The sequence below is a fragment of the Euleptes europaea genome, chromosome 3 (assembly GCF_029931775.1).
Source record: "Euleptes europaea isolate rEulEur1 chromosome 3, rEulEur1.hap1, whole genome shotgun sequence".
NCBI classification, from domain to species: domain Eukaryota; kingdom Metazoa; phylum Chordata; class Lepidosauria; order Squamata; family Sphaerodactylidae; genus Euleptes; species Euleptes europaea.
The window spans coordinates 91,478,774-91,495,865 of record NC_079314.1 but is presented as its reverse complement, the minus strand read 5'-3'; the positions used below and the strand labels follow the sequence as shown (position 1 = coordinate 91,495,865).

The 17,092-nt window shown below is 45.4% G+C and overlaps 1 protein-coding gene across 1 annotated transcript in view; it reads right to left on the bottom strand.

Annotated features, from left to right (window-relative positions):
• The window catches only part of BAIAP2L2 (BAR/IMD domain containing adaptor protein 2 like 2), a 33,560-nt gene extending 19,548 nt beyond the window's left edge, over nucleotides 1–14,012 (bottom strand). Inside the window, exons 1-7 of the mRNA XM_056847412.1 lie at nucleotides 13,951–14,012; nucleotides 9,232–9,307; nucleotides 7,151–7,237; nucleotides 5,288–5,349; nucleotides 3,316–3,387; nucleotides 2,682–2,798; nucleotides 2,032–2,178 (exon numbers count right to left, since the gene is read on the bottom strand). Coding sequence (XP_056703390.1) covers nucleotides 2,032–2,178; nucleotides 2,682–2,798; nucleotides 3,316–3,387; nucleotides 5,288–5,349; nucleotides 7,151–7,237; nucleotides 9,232–9,307; nucleotides 13,951–13,989 — 600 coding nt within the window. The 5' untranslated portion in view covers nucleotides 13,990–14,012. The remainder of the gene's footprint in view (nucleotides 1–2,031; nucleotides 2,179–2,681; nucleotides 2,799–3,315; nucleotides 3,388–5,287; nucleotides 5,350–7,150; nucleotides 7,238–9,231; nucleotides 9,308–13,950) is intronic.
• Between the last annotated feature and the right edge of the window lie 3,080 nt (nucleotides 14,013–17,092).

Genomic DNA, 17,092 nt, shown 5'->3' with positions numbered 1-17,092 from the left:
CTTGGGGTCCCTGCACCGAACAAAAAAGTCCTAGTGGTCCCTGGTCAAAAAAAGGTTGGGAACCACTGGTTTAGAGCCTATAGAAGCATAAGCAAGCCACGGTGAGGAGGGATTTCATAAGAGTAACCTCACCACCAAGAGGGCCCGGCCTCTGGTGCTCTCCCATCTCCCTTCAGAGCACTGGTACACATCGAGCACAACCTTAAGTAATGACCTGAGGTGCTGGGGTGGGGGGGCGGCGTTTACATACAGAAAAAGGCAATGAAGGTCCCAGGTTGCGTATAACTTTCTAAGTCAAAACCACTACTATAAATTGTGCACAGAGGCAAACCGACAGCCAATAGAGATCTAACCTTTGGGTTTTGCCAACATTTTTTTTCAGAATTCAAAAAACTTGAGGTTCAGCTAGGGTTGCCAGGTCCCTCTTTGCCACTGGAGGGAGGTTTTGGGGGCAGAGCCTGAAAAGTGCAGAGTTTGGGGAGGAACTTCAATGGCATAGAGTTCAATTGCCAAAGTGGCCATTTTCTCCAGGTGAACTGATCTCTATCGGCTGGAGATCAGTTGTAATAGCAGGAGATCTCCCGCTAGTACCTGGAGGTTGGCAACCCTAGGTTCAATGCTCACTAAAAATGGCATGATCCTGCTTAGTTCAGGAATGCTGAATTTTGAAAGTTAATCCAAGATAGAAGAAGTGCTCTCCCCCCCACCCCCGCCATTAGAAGAGGTCTCCAGTATCAGACATCCCATCATATTCTGCCTCCTGAATGCCAAACCCACGCCCACTGCCTCCTGAATGCCAAACCCACGCCCACATTTTGCATTTGGAACAGAGTTTGTGACTTGGACATGCCAGCATTTATTTGTTTAATATGCATAGCTTGGTTATGTTGCTCGTTTAGTAGGCATTCTTATTTTATCATGCTAAAATGGAATTTCCTTTTTAGCTCTTTTGCCAAGAACCCATATACAGCCTTGGGCAACAAAAGCTGGAACTTCTCAAATTTTAGAGAGAGAGAGAAATCTATAAAACAGGGGGAAAGGACGACTGGCCACCATGTAGGATTACCAACCTCCAGGTGGGGCCTGGAGTGTTCATGGAATTACAACTGATCTCCAGACAACAGAGATGAGTTTCCCCTGGAGGAAGCAGCAGCTTCAAAGGATGAACTCTATGGCATCACTGCCCAGCTGTGTTCCCTCCTCTGCCCAAACTTTGCCATCCCAAGGTACTACCCCTAAATCTCCAGGAATGTTCTAAGCCAAAGTTGACAACCCTACCATCACAGCAAAGGACTGAAAGCTGTGTTGAAGACAGGTCTCATTATCTAGCCAATGAAACCCCAACCCTCCTCCGATTTCTGCACTTTTAGAAAAATACCTCCATATATTTTCTTCTAAGTTTCCATCAGTTGCTGTTTTTCAAATCTGAAAGGTAGGGTGCTTAAGGTTTTGCACACAGTACTGCATTCTCCTTTAAGTGTCATCTTCCATGAGTAACCATGCTTGAGTCATACATCATGGCAATACATATGCTTCACCTATGGATATAACCTATAGGAGCCCCGTGGCGCAGTGTTAAGCTGCAGTACTGCAGTCAAAAGCTCTGCTCACGACCTGAGTTCGATCCCGATGGAAGTGGGTTTCAGGTAGCCAGCTCAAGATTGACTCAGCCTTCCATCCTTCTGAGGTCGGTGAAATGAGTACCCAGCTTGCTGGAGGTAAAGGGAAGATGACTGGGGAAGGCAAAGGAAAACCACCCCGTAAACAAAGTCTGCCTTGGAAATGTAGGGATGTGACGTCACCCCATGGGTCAGGAATGCACAGGGGACCTTTACCTTTATATGGATATAGCCAGGAGCCATTGGCTTTCGTGATTTATCAGAAGACAACCAGCCATGGGCTTCCTCCTTTCCTCTTTCAAAAGATATCTCACCAGATTCCCTTTGATGTCAAATCAAATATTCACGCAATCTAAATATGCCAATAGTTAGATTTTTCCCCCCTCTCTCTCACACACACGCCTCTCCTCACCCTGTTGTAGAACTGAAGGAAGGTATTGGATAGTAAATGGTGCTTCTCTGCTAGAAAACGATAGCGGCGTTTCTCCTCCAGCTCAGCGGCCTGTTGACTTTCACTGACAAAAACTTGCATCTCCGTGCGCAAGAGCATCATGTTTTCCTGGAGTTGGGTGAGGGAGAAAGAATGAGCGTGAGCTGGTACTCTGAACAGGAAATTGCTGTCAGGCCATCCGACCTTCCTGCAGGAAAGTCTAGATCCTAGCTACTCTACACAGCTGGCTGTGTGGGGAAGTATTTCTCCAGTAACTCTCATTTATTTAATTACTTCTTTGTTTTATTAGATTTGTACCCTGCTCTCTTTCCGACCATTGGCTATTTCCATTTTTCATTCTGCGATGGTGTGTGTGTGTGAGAAAGTTACCTCACAGCAGTCACAATGATCATCTGGCAAGGTGACAAATTAATCAACTGGTCCCTTTGTGTGGCCAGTTGATACAAGCACTGGATGCGATGCCTAGACAGAACCTGGCATTGTGCCACAACCAGATCGGAGTTCCACACAAACCCGTCCTCTGCAAATCCTAGGTTTGCAGTGTGCCAGTGCCAGACATTCTGCCCATCTCCTTTCTTTGAATTTTCTTTAGTCTTCTTATTATTCCCCACCTTCATCTCTCGGGCATTCTTGTCTCGCGTTCTTTCCATTCTCCATAGGTCTGACATGCATTTGTCGAGGTTGGCAGCTCTCCTTCGGTATTCCTTCTCATATCGCTGGCGGCTGTCCTACATGCAGGCATAGCGAAGAGAGAAAAGCTTGAATTCATGGCTGAGGAGGGAAAAAAAGCCTACTTGCTGCACAATCACTTGCCAGAATTTGAAAACATTAACTACTAAACTCCAGAAAGTAAGAGAAATGATCCAAATTGTTTACATTTGTCTTGGTGCACACTGGACCTCAGAACACAAAAAACAAATATAAAGCCATGCTACAAGTCGGGTTGCCAGCTCTGACCTGGGAAATTCCTGGGAACTCAGGAGTGGAGCCTGGGGAGCGGAAGAACCTCAGATGGTCCATCCCTCCAAGGCAGCCATTTTCTCCAAGAAAACTGATTACTGTAGTCTGAAGATCAGCTGTAATTCCAAGAGGTCTCCAGGCCCCACCTAGAGGTTGGCAACCCTAGCTACAGGCAAAGGCAATTTCTATGCAGCTGATGGCATACCCAGGGCCAGAGAGGAGATGTGAGAACCAAAGTATGTGTAGGGTGGACAGAAACATGCCAAGAGTTGGCCCGTCACTCACATTGATGAACTGCATATCCAGTTTGGTGTTTTTTTCCATTTGCTGCAGCAAGTCTACATGAAAGCTCTGGGCCTGCTCAAAAGAAGGGAATAATTAGAAACCGCTGCACCTAGGGTTGACAACTGTGGGTTGGGAAATTCCTGGAGATCTGGGGGTGGGGAGAGCAGTCTTTGGCGAGGAGAGGGACCTCAGCAGGGTTTAATGCCTTTAAATTTAATGCCATAGAATCCAGCCATTTTCTCCAGGAGAAGTGATCTCTGTAGTCTGGAGATCAGTTTTGATAGGGGGTTTGCCAACTTCCAGGGGGGGGGGGCGTTCTGGGGAATCTCCCAGAATTACAAATGATCCCCAGTCTTCAGAGATTAATTTCCCTGGAGAAAATGGTTGCTTTGGAGGAATGACAGCATGGCATTATACCCCACTGAACTTTCTCCCCTTCTCAAATCCCACCTCCCCCAGGATGCACCCCCAAATCTCCAAGAATTTCCCAACACAGAGCTGGCAAGCCTAGGTGTAATTCTGGGAGATCTCCAGGCGCTGCCTGGAGATTTGCAGCCTTAACTGCGCCACTCAGTCACATGGCATAATAATTGGATATTGCAACAGAGTAATCCTATGCAGAGTTGCTCCCATCTGAGCCTATTTAAGGCCAGAGTAGGGTGCCAGATAAGGCAATGTCATCTGTGCTGCTACATCACTTCCAAGGAAAACCCGGAAGTGACCTAGGGTAGTTCTAGGAATCGCCAGAAACGCTGTGGCTTTACCATATTTCTGGTGATTCCTACAGCCAGAGCCAGACCAACCACTTTTGATGCCCCAGACAACCATTGACTTTACCCCCCTCATGGACAAGATTATGGTTGCCTGCCTCCAGGTGGTGGCTGGAGATCTCCTACTATTACAACTGATCTCCAGGTGATGGAGATCAGTTCACCTGGAGAAAATGGCTGCTTTGGCAATTGGACTCTATGGCATTGTAGTCCCTTCCCTCTCCAAACCACGCCCTCCTCAGGCCCCACCCCCAAAATCTTTAGGTATTTCCCAACTCAGAGCTGGCAACCCTAACCAACATGCAGTGAAAAGCCATTGCCTGCCCTGCTCAATCCCTAAGGCAGGAGACTGCCTCCCACCTTCCTCCCTCCCCCCCCACACCAAGGCATAGGGTTGTCAGGTCCCTCTTCGCCACTGGCGGGAGGTTTTTGGGGCAGAGCCTGAGAAGGGTGGGGTTTGGGGAGGGGAGGGACTTCAATGCCATAGTGTCCAATTGCCAAAGCGGCCATTTTCTCCAGGTGTACTGATTTCTATCGGCTGGAGATCAGTTGTAATAGCAGGAAGCCAGGGCAGGAAGCCACCATCCACTCTCCTTGTATTCTTGTGCAGCAGCAGCAGGGCAGCAAGGAAAAGGGGAAGAGGGCCAGGGCTGCCCTGGCATTCATCCCACTAGGCATTCATCCCACAGCCTAGGATTGCCATGTTGTTACGCCGTGGGCCTGTGAGGATGCCATAACAATGTGACCGTAGGTGGTGGGGGAAGGAATTTTTAAAATCGCCATCAGTGATGTCACGCCTCTCTAGGAATTGCCAGAGACTCCCATATCTCCACCCTCCTGCCCCTGGTCTCCCTCTTGCTGGGCCTGACAATCCTACCACAGCCATCCGCTGGGGCCAGGGGCACCTCCTGGGGTACCAGTTGCCACAGCACATCCAGACTCCGTGGTTGGGGGGGCAGAGCTGGTTGGTGTCCCTCCACCTCTGGCACCCATGTCAGTTGCCTAGGGCTGCCTAGTGATGCACGCTCCGGAGAACAAGTATGGCCTAGCAGATAGAGAATTAGACGTGGTTCTGGGAAACTTGAGTTAATGGCCCACCTCTGCAACAGACATACCACTGGAAAGTCATTCTCAGTTGCAATTCTTTCCACCGAATTATATGTCTTCCTATAATTTCATATTTATGCCTCCAAGATACTCACAACTACTTCCAGGTTGCGGTTCAAGTGCATTTGGGTGTCGGACATCTGTATCAAAATTTCACCTTCAAAGAAAGCAGGACAGTCATAATGAAAGGATTTCCTTCTTCTGCTTATCACGAGCAATTACATATGCAAAGCCATTGAACTTGTGACTCACGAAGAAGAAGAGTTGGTTTTTATATGCCGACTTTCTCTACCACTTAAGGAAGAATCAAACCAGCTGACAATCACCTTCCCTTCCCCTCAATACCCTGTGAGGTAGGTGGGGCTGAGAGAGCTCTCAGAGAGCTGTGACTAGCCCAAGGTCACCCAGCTGGCTTTGTGCGTAGGAGTGGGGAAACAAATCCAGTTCACCAGATTAGCCTCCGCTGCTCATGTGGAGGAGTGGGGAATCAAACCCGGTTCTCCAGATCAGAGTCCACCACTTCAAACCACCGCTCTTAACCACTACACCACGCTGGTTCCAGTTAAACATAGCCCAGGATCAGTGTATGGCAACCCCACCAGGACAAAACAAACCACCTGGTTTTGCTATCTGTGTGGAAAGGATGGAACAGGGGTGTCGGCAAGCACCTGGCAGGCCACAAGTTGTGCAGTCACAAGTTGTGCAGGGACACATATGGGACACATTTTCGTAGTGCCAAAGTGTTGGGTTTGGATCATGAGGCAACAGGTTCAAATCTCTGCTCAGCCATGATTCTCATTAAGTGGCTGAGGAAAATCATTCTCCTACTAACTCACCCCAGGGGTATTGTTAGGATGACAGAAAGGTGGATAAAGGTTCCCAAAGCACTTTGTACTCTAAAGAGTTTCTCTAGATGCGATTAAGACACAGAGACAATAAAGGGCCTAATATTTCAATGGGAATGATAGATAACGCCACAAGATCATATCTCTCAGGAGAAAAGTCCAACTGATATCGTTATATTTTTATACTCTCTGCAATTGAATGGTTTAGATAGGGGATTTTTAGCTTATCAGGTTCACTTGTGTAAACTGTATGGGACTAGAAAGGGTTAAATATCTTCAAAATTATCTTGCTGCTTTTCAAAGCATTTTTAAAGCCGTTTTCCCAGGCCTCAGACAGAGAAAGGTCTTTTCCAGCCTCTGCTGCCTGAGATCCTTTAGCCAGAGATGCCAGCAATTGAACCTGGGCCCTTCTGCCTTAAAAGAGTCTATGCCCAATCCTTTCTTAATAAAGTATCTTATGGCACCTATAATGCAGGTGTTGCCCAGTTTTCCTGTTCTTTATGTTTCCTGCACTGGTAGCTCTATCCTTAGCTCTATCCCTTCTGACAGATCTCTCATTTTACATGCGTATAGACTAGATGAATTGGTGGCCAGCTCACAGTCAGTCAGACCACAAGGAAAGTGACAGGCTAAGGAGTGCGTTGTGTCCTTAATGCTAGGCATCAAAATAAGATGGCAGCATGGTTTCAGTCAGGAGCACAGTTTTAATACATCCCATCCTTTGTCTGGACCTGCTATGTCAACAACTTCCTTTCTCCCTGTTCCTGTTCACACTAAGTCCTGGACTAGGGCAGTCTTAAACCCTGGCCCAGATTAAAGGAACAGAGTTGCCAAAACACTACAGTGTGCATTCTCTCAACACCCATGCAGAGGAAACACAAAAATGGCATTTCATCATTCACCCTAAACATTAAACTCTATCCAGACCCCCGATCCTACCAAAATATGGAAAATATAAACTATGACTAGACCATACTCTGCACCTGTGAATATTTCTGGTGGCTGCACAAAAAGCACAGGAGCCCCTGCCAAGAGAAGAGTGGTGATCTCCCATTGCCATCAGAGCTACAGGCCATGTCTTGTGGAAAAGAAAGGCAGGAGCAGCGATCTTACCCAATATCTGCGAGGTAGAGCTCTGTAGGGCTTGCTCCCCAATCTTCTGAATTGCTGTAAAATAGACATCAGCAGCCTCACATAATGCTGCAGACAGAAAAACACTAGGTGAGTTTCTCCCCCGTCTGTGTCTCCCTCCTCCTGCTTCCCCTGTTGCCTTTAATGCCTTTAATCCACATGACCCTTCATTACTTCCTTTCCTGCAAAGCCTCCTCTTCCAAAGATTGAACTCTGCATACAAATCCTCTATGCAGACATTTAGGGAGGGGAATCAGAATTGCATCCCTGTCCATATGTGGAACAATGTAACAAACCGTGGTGAAACGTCATACACAACCCAGATTTTGGATCTAGGTTTATTATCATTGTGTCTGCACTCTGCACATGTTCAGTGTCTGTTTCTGGCTGGGAGGTGAAAAGGAAAAAGAGGAGTGGGTGTGACTGACTTAAGCAATCCAGTACCATAGAAATATCCTGGCCCTAGCAGGAGAAGGACAATAGCCAGGCCCCTTAGCTATAGAGCTTGTAGGGGCCAACAGGAGAGAACCTTCCTCTTGAGACAGGAAGAGGCAAAGTGTCCACAGGGGATGAGTAGAAGGGGAGATTATGAAACCCCTAGACACTGGGAAGTTCTGTTCCTCTCCTCAAGTCTCCATTTTACTGCAAGCTTCTCTAAGCAGTGGCCTTGCTAATCTGGACTGCATCTTGAGCACATGTTGCTAAGGTCACAAAGGGGAAAGCCCCAAAACACTGAAACAAGGTAATGGATAGTTAAAAAAAAAAAAACCCGCTAAGAATCAATAGCCTATCCTAATTGCCCTTCATTTAGGGTTAGGGTTGCCAACCTCCAGGTGGGGCCTGGAAATCTCCCAAAATTACAATGGAGCTCCAGACTACAGAGACCAGTTCCCCTGTAGAAATTGGCTTCCTTGGAGGATGGACTCAATAGCATTGCACCCCTCTGAACTCCTTCCCCTCCCCAAGTCCTGCCTTCCCCAGGCTCCACCCCCCAAATCTCCAGGAATGTCCCAACCCAGAGTTGGCAACCCTGTTTAAGTAAGAGTTAGAGTCAGCTGATTGTGGTTTTATTGCCTTTTCTTTTGTCCTTGCTCAGTCTGTTGCTTTTCAATTGTTGTGTGTACTTTTATTAAAGGTAAAGGTGCAAGCTCCGGTTCATTCCTGACCCATGAGGTGACGTCACATCATGACATTTACTAGGCAGACTGTGTTTATGGGGGTGGTTTGCCAGTGCCTTCCCCAGTCGTCTACACTTTACCCCCAGCAAGCTGGGCACTTTTATTACTTTGTTAGAATTCTTCAGATTTTGAAAGCGGTCACTCTGATCTCTGTGATCCATGCTAAATCCTGCTCTGTCACGCATACCCAGAGAGAGGAGAGGAGGGGGCAGTGATTGATCCCAACTCCCCTTGTGTATGTGAGGATCAGCACTATTACAACTGATCTCCAGCCAAGAGATCAGTTCACATGGAAAAATGGCAGCTTTGGAAATTGGACTCTATGGCATTGAAGTCCCTGCCCTCTCCAAACCCCGTCTTCCTCAGGCTCCACCCCCAAAATCTCCTGCCGGTGGCTGAGAGGGACTTGGCAACCCTAGTCCCAGTCTTGTTAGTCAGGTGGTGACCACGGACAGGACTCATGAAAAACCCTCCTCAAGAACACTTGTAAGGTGTTCTCCGCTTTCCTTTATGGGCCAAGCTTATATTATTAGCCTGTATGCATTGAGGAAATTATTTATCTCACCATTGTTTCTATTTGCTGTTGCTGGCTGATGTGTTATATTTTTATTTAAATACTGTTCAAGCTTACTTGGGAGTTTAAAAAAATGAAGCTAGAAAGGCAGGGTATATTATATATCTGTTTTGTGCAGTGCCTTTGATGACATGATTTCCACTCTTGTAAATATGCAAGTAGACATTCAGTACACCAAGAAGAGCTGGCAGATGGACTCATGATCTCCTTCACTGAATGTTTTGCACAGGGCTATTAAGACAAGGCCAAATGGTTACAGGATCAGGGCCATTCACTTCTGGCCTAGAGAGTCAGCTAGCATCGCCACTCACCATGGAAAGCTCGCACATATTTGTTACCCAGGTACACCAGATTCTCCAGAGCCGGGTTAAACTGTTCCAGGATACTCTGTTAACCCATCCAGGTCAAGGAAGGATTTAAAAAAAACATACATACAACATATTAGCATAAATCTCACTAAAACTCTGAGAGGCTATAGCTCAGGGGTAGCTATTGTCAGTATTCATGGGCACCACACTCACTGTTCCCTCTATGCTGTGGTCCAGAAGTGCATTTTGCCACACAAAACATATTCCCCTGATGGGAGGCAAGGCTCTATAATAAAGTTAGTGCCAACTACCATGTGGTTATAGAACAAGAATATGTGGAGAATGCAGGTGGGGTGGGGTGGGCCTGCAGGCACAATCCCCTTCTCCATGAAGTTGTTTGTAGGTCATTTGTGTAAATCAGATCGCCTGATTCAGGTCTCCTGCACAGAGGTCTGCTGTTAGCATTATGTGTCACTACATTCCTTTTAGCTTTTTGGCGTGCCTCAGGGGCGCCTTAAAGAGAAAAGGCATGTAAATTAACACTATGTAGTCGAAGTTGAGAGGCATGACTTATAATTCCCTTGTTTATTCTTGTGAATGAACTATTTGCACATGGAAGATTAAGGAAATGGATCATTTAATGAAAAGCAAATGGTAGAACAAGACAATGTAATTCTAATCTCTTTGCTGTGACTAGGGTTGCCAACCTCCAGGTAGTAGCTGAAGATCTCCTGCTGTTACAACTGATCTCCAGCTGATAGAGATCAGTTCACCTGGAGAAAATGGCTGCTTTGGCAATTGGACTCTATAGCATTGAAGTTTCTCTCCTCCCCAAACCTGGCCCTCCTCAGGCTCTGCCCCAAAAACCTCCCGCCAGTGGTGAAGAGGGACCTGGCTAGGGTTGCCAGGTCCCTCTTTGCCACCGACAGGAGGTTTTTGGGGTGGAGGTTTTTGGGCCATATTCTCCAGGGGAACTGATCTCTATCGGCTGGAGATCAGTTGTAATAGTGGGAGATCTCCCGCTATTACCTGGAGGTTGGCAACCCTAGCTGTGGCCATGTTTTCAAAACTAGGGGACCATAATGATGAATTTTCATTCATGATGGTCAGCAGGTGATGTTTGAATCTCTGGTGATAATTTCCCCGTTCTATTTTTTTCTAACGGAAGTTTTTAAAGTGGCCAGCCTAAGAGATGTAAAGCAATAACGAAGCACTGTGCTATCTCAATCCAGAGCTGTGGTGGGGTGGGAGGACACCACCATCTCTGGATGGAACATGATGGAGTTTAAAAAACATGATGGAAGCAAATCCTGTGGCATTGGAACTGGTAGTACTTACTAAGTACACTGTATGTGAACCCCAGCAGAGGAAATCTCATGCAGAAGAGCCAAAACTTCCACTGCCTTATAGAAAATGTTGTGCTTCAGAGCAATAAAGGAGAACACATGAACACATGAAGCTGCCTTATACTGAATCAGACCCTTGGTCCATCAAAGTCAGTACTGTCTACTCAGTCCGGCAGCGGCTCTCCAGGGACCCAGGCAGGGATCTTTCACATCACCTACCTGCCTAGTCCCTTGAACTGGAGATGCTGGGGATTGAACCTGGGACCTTCTGCGTGCCAAGCAGATGTTCTACCACTGAGCCACGGCCCCTCCCGAGAGAACACACAAACACTGACATTAAAAAAAAACATTTCAATTGAAAATAGAAAGTTAAAAATAAGGAATAAAGGTAGGAGCAATTGAACTGGGTGGCCTTGTGGCTAATTTTGTCTTAAGTCTAGTCATAGGCCTATGATGCCTGTGTGCACCCCCTTTTCACATGTCAGCAGCAGCAGCAATAGATCTACAGGTTGGGGGAAAGTATATTTCCCCAGCAGGGCCAGCCCTACTATTAGGCAGCCTACCTCAAATGATGACATATTTGGAGGGTCCATTAATGGGCAGCAAATTGTCAGCCAATATGTTGTTGTTGTTTTTACCATAATGGAAAGCACTTTCAAGGATTTCAGCATCAAGCACCAAAAATATTTTGGCCCCATTGTATCCGAATGCAAAACAGTAAGGTTTTGTGGGCTGGGGATATGCAGTTTCCTCACAATAAATGTACCCCATTCCCACAAGAGGGCATGGGGGCTGTATGCAACTACTGTGTACATTTATTGCCCACCCACGTGATAAACCAAAATCTTCCAGATAGGCTGATGAAAGACCCATCTAGTAGAATATTCTAACCCTCCATTTGGGTAGGTTTCCCAGAATTGGCCAGCATTTTTACCATAGCTACTTCCAGTTTTCTACTGCAAAGCAATTCTCAATCCTTGTTTGTCATGATATAACAAGAAGGAACATAATCAATAATGTCAGAGCTGGGCCTTGGGAATGTCTCTGCTGCCTTCCAAGCTTGAAGAAGCCAGAGAGTTTCACTATAGCTAGACTTTAACTTGAGCTCAGGCAAGCTGGAATTTTGAGTGTGTTGCTAAGAAGGAGAGGTCATTGAGAGGGCCTGTGATGGCTTAGCTCACCAAGCTCACTGAAGAGGAGGAATAAAGAAGCCAGAACCTACGAAGGGCAGTGGTTAAAAGTGTCATACTGGTGAGAACTGGGTTCAGATCCAACTAAGCCATAAAATTTGGTGAAAGACACTAGGCCCATTCATTCTCTCTCCATCCAACCCACCTCACAGGGTTGTTGTGAAACTAAAATGGAAGATCTGGTGTACATTGCCTTCAAAGGGGATGGAATTGGGAACATTGAGGTCAGTTAAATAAGCCCTGACCTGAGCACTTACCCCTCCTTTCCTGCAGGTAATTTAAAACCGAGGTGTGGCCAGAGGCATGAGATTTTGGTGCTAGCCAAAAAGCTCTTGGCTGCTACTAACCTGTGGCCCTGTATAAACTATGCTGGTGGAACCACCCCCAGCCTGGGACAGCCCTGGGACTCATTGCCCCCTTATTTGTTTTGGGGCTCTTGGTGCTGTGTATGTTATTGTAAATGGTATTTTTATGCTTATTTTGAAAAGCATTTTGTCTCCTCTCCCAAGTATGGAGGAAAAGGGTGATAAAATATTCTCAAATAAATAATGATGGGATAAAAGCGTGATCTATTTGGAAGGCACACCACGAGGAGCTCTGAGAGAAAGGAAAGTAACATTCTTTAACATGCATATTCTAAGAGTCTAGAAGGATGGTTGGGCTGGGGATATGTAGTTTGGTTGGGCTGGGGATATGCAGATCAACCCTTGGGAAACACAGGGCTGCAGGAAACTAGCCGGCACGCCAGCTGGCAGGAAGCTGGAAAAGGACAGCCCTGAGAACACTGTGCATTGCTATGCAAGCATCCTCAGGGCTGGATTTTGACCCCACCACACCTTAAACAGGACTTTGTCATGGTTCATTCTAAACCAAACAGCCAGACCTTTCACATTGTTTTACTACTTTCCAACTAACTTTCTACAACTTTTGAGGCCCCTTCTTACCAATGGTTTACACTGGCTACTTGAGTGCCTTTTTAGTTTCTTCTAAACAGAGAACAATACCTCCCTACCTGCCACTGACCACTTTGATCCAGCTTGGCCAAGTGCTACTACCAAGGACCATTAAGACATTATGGCTGTTACCGCACTTGTATTCCCAGCAATGTATTAAGAGTTTGAAAACGTTTTGAAAAATACTGTTCGCACTTTCTATGTATTCCCACCGATATATTAAGAGTTTGAAAACATTATAAAAAATACTGTTCGCACTTTGTTTGGCCCCTTTAGCTGTGAAGACGTTTTCCAACCATTTATAAGTTGCAGAATCCAAAAACCCTTTTAAAGCGGTGTTTTTTATAACATTTTCAAACTCTTAATACATCGCTGGGAATACAAAGTGCGGTAAACCCCAAAGAAAGTGGGTAGGAATGCTCCTCACATTGCCACCAACCTACAGCTCAACTCGATAGTAATCCGCCCCCTTTTAGAAGCTGTCCAACTTTTTTGCTCATGGTTGAGCCTGCTTGTCAATTAAAAAAAGGGGGGGGGAATACTCAATGTTACCTGAACCTGGATCCAACTTCCTTCACTATATGGGAATTTTCTGTGTCAACACAAGGCTTGTGAGAGGTTAAAACCAAATGCTGAAATGTGGGGGGGCCCAAACTCTCCCTCCTGCAACAGAAAGCTGGTTCACACTTTGTGTGGCAAAAGTGACACTGCCGTTTCACACAGTAAACATTTTAAAAGGTGACTGGCAAACCCGTCTTCTTACACACATGCATGGTATATATACCCACTTGGGGCCTGCAAGCGTTCCCAATAAATATACACAAGTTTTCAGGAACACAGCCTATTATTCACATTTTGTGTAGTTGCTGTGGGAAACACTGGAGTGATTACAGTAAACACGATTGCCACACAAAAATGAGAAACTGCCTTCTGGTTGTTCTCAGAACAAGATTGATCAAGACAGGGCTGTCGGTCAGTGTAAATTGCCATGTTGCTTATGATAGGACAGAGTCAAAGAATGCATCCGCCACCCATTCTTGGGTTTAAATTCCATTTGAGATCTGGACTCTCAATTTAAAACAACAAACCAAATCATCGTCTTCATCTGCCTTGCTCTTCTTTGCTGCTGTGGCCTCCTCCATTAAGGAAGGTCCTGAAGCCACATGTTTCTCTGAGCCAATCAAGAGCAGCTCTTGCATTCCAGAACATGCACAAGAAGAAACTGAACCTCACCTTATAGATGGAGATTGTAGACCTGTAGGACTGCTCCATACCCTCCAGCTTGGATGGTCCAAAGATTCCTTTCCCCAGCAAAGGGAATGTTGAAGAAAAGATATGTTGATCTCCCTCTCCAAAAAACCCACTTATGAATCCAGTTCTACAAGTCTAGTCTGGACAGGAACCTCCTTTGCCGTACCACAGCACACAGCAAGGATGTCTATCCGCTTGGAAGGGAAGAAAATGCCATTAGGCGTTTAATAATTCACTAGGCAGGCTGTTAGAACTTGATCCTTAAGTGTAATCAGATACCAGGTAGGGAGGAATCCTGTGACAGCCATGAAGGTCATGTGACTTTCACTTTTCATTATTTATCGCCAGTTTCTGCATACAGCTCCCTGTGTAGCTCTGCAAGATTATCAAGCTAAAGTGTCTTCTTGACCACAACCAATCACATTAGGATTTGGTGTCACCCACAACCTGCCCTTGCCTTAGAGAATGCAGAAAACATTGGGAACCACCACATTACAGCAGCCTTGCTTTATTAGCTAGTGCACACAGATGTCCTGATCTCTTTGATATGGTTCTAGAACCCAGATCAACATGGATCCTAAATAAGGTGTTTCAGAGATGCGAACAATATTGCAACATATTTTCAACCTTTTATGACTGTGTTCTCGGGCTAACACTTTACCAAAATGTCACCTGTCATATTTACATGAGCAGATATAGTAAGCAGACAAATTCCCATGACAGAAGAAAGCAGGTTAAAATGCTAGCACTGTATTCATGTTTGCCCGAGTCACTTATGACATCTAACTTTGCAAAATGCACATCCAGGAAAAGCCCTAACTTGTCACATGGATAATTAAGGATGTATTCGTAAACCTATTGAATCCAGTGGGGTTTAAGCACACAAAGTCTCTGCTGGATTTTGGCCTCTCTGTGTACCAACTCTTAAGTCACCATAATCTAAGGAGGTCACAAGCTTTCCTCTGGAACAAACAGTACTGCATATTGAGTCCTGTATTTAATCTGAAGAATCAAGCATTGAGGGTCAAAAGCCAATGTCAAGATCAGTGCTGGAATCTCAGTGGGGATATCTGATTCCACCTTTGCAAAACTAGCCTTAGAATTCACTGCAGCAGATTCTAGGTTAAGCTTTGATGTAGTTTTAGGAGTGTCATAATTCCAAATAATCTAGCATATATGAATCTCCTCCCTCACACCACAGTTCCTCCCCTGAATAGTTACCTGCTGCTTATCTAAATGGATGGTCACTGTACTGTGAATGCCTTATAGATATTCACAATACAGCAGCATATTGCAGTGTTGTTGTCAGCCATAAGAGCAATCTTCTGTTTAAAGAACCAGATTCTACCATTTTCTTTATGCTAGTTAAATCAAGAGGAAAAACTCCTGTCTTTGCCAAATACTAAGAACAAACTCTAGTATGAACCTAATGCAGATATGGCTTGGAACTAGAAGATCTTTAGCCTGGGAGCCAGTGTGGTGTAGTGGTTAAGAGCGATGGTTTGGAGTGGTGGACTCTAATCTGGAGCGCCGAGTTTGATTCCCCACTCCTCCACATGAGCAGCAGATGCTAATCTGGTGAACCGGGTTGGCTTCCCCACTCCTACACATGAAGCCAGCTGGGTGACCCTGGGCTAGTCACAGCTCTCTCAGCCTCACCTACCTCACAGGGTGTCTGTTGTGGGGAGGGGAAGGGAAGATGAATGTAAGCCGGTGTGATTTTTTTCTTAAGTGGTAGAGAAAGTCGGCATATAAAAACCAACTCTTCTTCTGAAGCAGCATAGCTGTTCGCAAGTCCTTTTAGGGAGACGCTTATGCTGCTCTCTGGCAAGTTTTTGTGCCTTCCCTGTGAGTTCTGTCTCTGATCACTGGAGAGTTATTAAGCTTCAGCATAGTCAGGTTTCATGCAAACTTCCATTTATTTAATGCTGTGTCAGTTTTGTGGAGATATCCGAGGTCACCACACCTGGACAGTTATTTTCAATTGCAGTAAACTAGGTGATGCTTACAAAAGTAATACAGAGAAAAGCCACCTGTTCGATTTCACATTCATCAGGATATTTTTTTTCAATACAATAAATTCTATTAAATTAGTCAAAATGCACACAAACAATAACAGCAGCACTTAAATTCTTGTCATTGAGAGAGGAAAAAAGGGACATGGGGAAGGGAGAGGAATCAACCTAAAAAAGAATGAATGTACTACAGTGCAGAGGGGAAAAGACACTGAAATTCATGTTTGATCATTGGCCAGAAAGAAAATGTTCGCCAGCAGGAGATCCTCTCACTAATGTGGTTGAATTTTTGCACTGTAACTAAATATACACAGTTCATCCTTATTAGGATGTCTCTATGTAGGGGGAAGTGGTGAAAGATTTTCCCACCTCCACCAGTGAGCAAATACCACCACAGAATATTCTACCTACTAAGAAATTAATATAAGTGACTATATCCTGCTTTCCTCAGAGCTTTCTAAATTACCTGTAGCCCCTTTCAGGAAGTAGGAGGAGCCAAAGACTGAAATAACAGGGTATGATAAAGGGAGAGCTTCTGGCTACTAGTGACTAAAGGAACCCATCCTTGCCAATACCAAGCAGAATGATTATAAAGTTTTAGTTGAAAACACATTGCAGGTGGGTAGCGGTCTCTCATCACAGATCCTGTGAGATAACAACTCTACGTCCTTCAAAGCAGAAATTCAGAATCCAATGGACACATATCTAGAAATAAGCAATTCAAACGGTCTTAACCTGTCTCATATAATTTTTGACAGAAAGGTGCAATAGATAAAACCCGGAATGTCAGACAATATTCTTTGTGAGCCAAGTAGGGGCAGGTGATCTGTCTCTGATCAGTCTCACACCCTGTTATCACACAAGCAAAGTGAAATACAAGAAACCCCTTACAGTTGTATGCTAGGCTGCAGTTATACTGGAGTCTGGCATACAGGAAGAGAGAAGCTACTGCCCCTCATGGGTTACAAAACAGTTCAGTAAGTGCAGTCACCAAATTCTTCATGTTCATTTCCTGGCGGTGAAGAGGAAGGCGAAGCCACAGGGCCAGCAGAATCTGCCACTTCTGGTTGGTATTCTAAATCGCCTTTGTCAAGATTCAGCGCTGGCAC